At 47.7% G+C, this 4847-nt stretch overlaps 1 protein-coding gene across 1 annotated transcript in view; it reads left to right on the forward strand.

Annotated features, from left to right (window-relative positions):
• The first annotated feature begins 4612 nt into the window (after nucleotides 1–4612).
• The window catches only part of HELB (DNA helicase B), a 39452-nt gene continuing 39217 nt past the window's right edge, over nucleotides 4613–4847 (forward strand). Inside the window, exon 1 of the mRNA XM_003798536.3 lies at nucleotides 4613–4847. Coding sequence (XP_003798584.1) covers nucleotides 4684–4847 — 164 coding nt within the window. The 5' untranslated portion in view covers nucleotides 4613–4683.

Consider the following 4847-nt stretch of genomic DNA (forward strand, 5'->3'; position numbering starts at 1 on the left):
TCAAAAAAAAAAAAAAGAAAAGAAAAGAAAAGAAAACAAATACAATCTCCAATGTTCTAAGGTAGTGTAGGAAGGGGGACTCGACTGGCAGGTGAGGGTCGTAAACAACATGATCATTAAAAGCGATAATCACAAAGGAGATAATCACGAGTGCAGTCAGGAACCTACACCACTAACAATCCCAGGTGAATGCATTCACAGTTACACAATGGGAGGGCAAAGGAGAGGAACCACTTTTGAAGGTAATGGAGTGTGACAGAAAAGGAGTAAACAGTAAACTGGAGTCACACTTGCTCTTTTAGCATTTCCATATCATATACAGATGGCATGAAGACCACCTTAACATAACCACGAGGGTTGTTGTCGCAAAAATAGTGGCTTTCTACATAAGACTAATAATTCTAACTGTTCTAACCAGGTAGACCTAAAATACCATGCAATGGGTGGGAAGGCAAGCAGAACAGTCTTTTTTTTTTTTTAAGCAATAAATAAAATGTAGCAAAACAACAGAATGGAATCAGGCCTGTTTTGCCTTCCATGGATTCTCAGGAAAAGGAATTATACCAAAATGGTAGGCTTGCTTCTCTCTCATCCCGATAGTTATAAGAAGAAAATGGTTATCAGTGTCAAATACAGCTGAGAGGTCAGGCGAAACAAAGGCTGCTCCAGCAACAAAGAGAATAGTATAGTGTGACACTTGAGAGCAGATTCAATGTTGAGGAAGGAATTCAACCTCACATAGACAATCCCTGGAAAAAAATGGTGTTCTGTTAATGTGGGTGGAAATGTGGGAGAACAAGGTGGAGGGAGCTGAGGCAGCAGGGGGCACGCTTTTGAAGCACTTACATAAATTGGATTTCTATGAAATGTTTTTGCTGATAAGAATTAGTTAGAAGATGAAAATTAGAGGAAAGATAGAAGATGTGGATACTGAAGACAATACATATGCGAGGAGACCACAATGTGTATCAGGAGCCCCAGAAGGCCGTTGAACACCACAGCACAGGTCTTGGAATAATGGACAAGAAATGTCTTGCTGAGGCCTGACTGGCCCCCACAGAGAGCCTGCACAAAAGTCTCCAGGGGCAAATGAGGTTGCAAGGAGTGCTGGGAGCGGCACGTGCTTCACGCTCTCAATAAAAGAGAAAAGATCTCTTGGGGTTGAGATAAGAACAACTTCTTTCTCCCCTGCTCCCGATGAGGGTGTGGCTTCAGCCTGTCTGCTCCGCAGGGACTCGGAGACTTAACTGCCTCCTGTGAAAACTGTGCGTGGTCAATCTGCTGTTGGCTCCCCATCCTGCTTCTAAGTCTTGTTCCTAGTTCCTTAGATTATAAAATAGCTGAAGGTGGAGAAGTTTCAAAAGTTAGTTAAAATGTAGCTTAGCTGAAATTGTAAGTAGCCCAAGAATGATGATGCAGAATGTTTTTTTCTTCTTTTGTGACTATTCATTCGCTAATTTGCAGATAATGTAGGTAATAAATTCCCAGCTAACCCAGGAGGTAGGTGGCGATGGTCCTCTGGGCCCACTCTTTCTCACCCCGTCTTGTCTCTCCTCTTCATATCTTACATCCTATGGTCACTACCAAACACTGGGGACACCCACAGGCTGTGGGGGGGCTGTCGCCTACAGTTAGCTGCAACAATGTTTTTATTTTGAAAGCAACAAAAGTGGACATTCCTCAATTTGTATCCCAAAGGAAAAAAGTCAATTTTAGTATTTTCTACCATAAATTTTTCTTTTTTTTTTGGAGACAGAGCCTCAAGCTGTCCCCCCTGGATAGAGTGCTGTAGCATCACAGCTCACAGCAACCTCAAACTCCTGGGCTCAAGCAAGTCTCCTGCCTCTGCCTCCCAAGTAGCTGGGACCACAGGCGCCCGCCACAACGCTCAGCTATTTTTTGGTTGCAGCTGTCGTTGTTGTTTGGCAGGCCCAGGCTGGATTCGAACCCAGCCACCTTGGGTGTATGTGGCTGGCACCTTAGCCACTTGAGCCACAGGCGCTGAGCCCATAAATTTTTCTTAAATAAAGGTATTTAGTGCTGGCTGTTTATGTATATTAGAATCCAGCATAAGATGCTTTTGGAATTAGTAAACAGTGTATGCTTAGTTACTTTTGGTTTGTTATTGCTAGAGACAGAGTCTGTCTCCAGACTGGAGTGCAGTGATGACAGAGGATACCCCAGAAGGGTGAAGTCTAGGAGAACAGAGGTCTTCTCAAGGAGACCCCAAGGATACACCTGTGGGATCCTCCCCATGGGGACTCAGCTCTTAGGAATTTGTAGAAACTTAATTTCCTGGGACCTGGAAATTTCTACTTGTGTTAAATCCTGTAGTTCTGTGGAGGCTGGAATAGCTTCTCCAGCTTGATTCAAACTGACCAATGAGAAAGTAACCATGGTTTGGAACTTTCTGGCTAGAGATAAAAAGGTAAAGACCAGGCCAACAGAGAGCACAGCCATTTTGAGATTTTTAGATTTGCCATAGCTCTGCTGGCTGAATAAAGCCTTTTCCCTCTTATATACGGTGTTTGGGTATTCCTTCTCTCCATTGGGCCTTATCTTCCTGCAACACTTTGATCATAGCTCATTGAATCTTGAACTTCTGGGCTCAAACCCTCCTGCCTCAGCCTCCAGGAAGCCAGGATTACAGGCACACACCACCACACCCTGCCAGTTTATTATTAATAATTACACAAAAAACAGTAGCAATATAATAATGTAATACATTTTATGATGTTCCTTAACTTTCATATACTATACCCATAAAGAGAACCATAGTTCCAGAATTTTTTCTTTTTTTTTTGTAACAGTCTCACTCTGTCACCCTGGGTAGAGTGCCGTGGCATCCCACAATACCAGGCTAGTTTTAGAGACAGGGTCTTGCTCTGGCTTAGGGAGGTCCCAACCCTGTAAACCCAAGCAATCCACTGGCCTTGGCCTCCCAGAAAGCTAGGATTACAGGGGTGAGCCTCTGGGCTGGCCTATTTTTTCTTAATTAAAAAAATTATTATGGGTAAGGCATGGTGGCTCAAGCCTGTAATCCCAGCACTGTGGGTGGCTGAGGCAGGTGGATCACTGTAGCTCAGGAGTTCCAGACCATCTGAAAAGACGTGTCCCTCAGGGTGGTGCCTGTGGCTCAGTGAGTAGGGCAGCGACCCCATATAACAAGGGTGGTGGGTTTGAACCTGGCCCTGGCCAAACTGCAACAAAAAAATAGCTGGGTGTTGTGGCAAGCATCTGTAGTCCCAGCTACTCTGGAGGCTGAGGCAAAAGAATTGCCTAAGCCCAAGAGCTGGAGGTTGCTATGAGCTGTGATGCCACAGCACTCTACTTAGGACGACAAAGTGAAACTCTGTCTCTTAAAAAAAAGCTGTCCCTCAAAAAACTAGTTGGGTGCTGTGATGGGTGCCTATAGTCCCAGCTACTCCAGAGACTGAGGCAAAAGAATTGCTTGAGCCCTGGAGTTTGAGGTTGCTGTAAGCTGACGCCACCGCACTCTACAGAAGGTGAGGTAGTGCGACTGTCTCAAAAAGAATTATTATGGGCATATATGGTTGTATATCTTTATAGGGTACATGTCATGTCTTGATGGAGGCATATGTGAATTAATAGAATCAGGCATTTATCATCTCTTTGCTATAAGCATGATTTTATTTATTTGTGTATTTTTAATTAAATTTTTTTTTAGAAAGAGTCTCAAGCTGTCACCCAGGGGAGAGTGCTGCGGCGTCACAACTCACAGCAACCTCAAACTTCTGGCTTAAGCGATTCTCTCACCTCAGCCTCCCAAGTAGCTGGGACTACAGGCGCCTGCCACACCATCCAGCTATTTTTTGGTTGTACTTGTCATTGTTGTTTGGCAGGGAACCTGCTAGCTCTGGTGTATGTGGCTGGCGCCTTAGCTGCTTGAGCTACAGTCGCCACCTCTATAAGCACGATTTTAAATGATACCCTAACTTATTGTTGATGGCAGTCACTTTGTTGTGCTATCAAATATCGTTCATTCCCTCTACCTAACCATATTTCTGCACCCATTAACCACCCACTGGATTCTTGCCCAGCTGGCAGCAGCCCAGCCTAAAGTTCGGGGAGCAGAGCTTCCACGGCTGTCTGATCCAGCTTCGGAACCAGCTGAGCATCAGGATGGACAGCCTGGGAAGTGCATTTAAAAGACAGAAGTCTGAGTCCCACCCTACATCCCAACTTAGTGGCTCTGAAAAGGGCCCAGGGACGCGCACCGAGAATGAGCCCGTAGGTGCAGCCGGTGCGACCCCTCTGAGGCTCTTTCCAGCCGGGGCGCAGAGGCCCAGGTCATCTCGGCCAGAGTCTTCCAATGGGAGACGCCGCCTGCACCTCGGGGTACGTGGGGAGGCCGCCTTCTCAGAGCTTTCTATGCAGACGTAGTCGCTCTCCGCAGATGAGGCGGACGGCACCTCTGTAGCAGCTCCCAGAGCTGCAGCGCCGGCGCCTCGCGCGTCCTCTCACCCCACTTTGCCCCGCCCCCACGTTGCCCCGCCCCGCCTCCATGACGCCACCGGCCCGACCCCGAAGCATTGGAGCAGGGCCGCGGTGCAGCGCGTCCCCGGAAGTGACGGTCACAGGGCGGCCGAGCTGGTTGCCTGGTCGTGGCGGGGCTATCAGCCCGGGTTTTCCGGAGTTGCTCGGGTTGGGTTCGGGAGAAGCATGGCCAGGTGGAGCCAGTGCCTGCGTGAGCTGCAGGGACCTCTGCTCCCGCCTAAGGACCTGGTGGAAACGGACGATGACTGCCTGTTGGACGATGTGGAAGACGACGAAGACGACTCGGTGTTTGTGGACGCCGAGGAGCTCTGCAGCGGGAGCGTCAGGGC

This window comes from Otolemur garnettii, unplaced genomic scaffold (assembly GCF_000181295.1).
Source record: "Otolemur garnettii isolate 467f Iridium unplaced genomic scaffold, OtoGar3 scaffold00138, whole genome shotgun sequence".
Classification (NCBI taxonomy): Eukaryota; Metazoa; Chordata; class Mammalia; order Primates; family Galagidae; genus Otolemur; species Otolemur garnettii.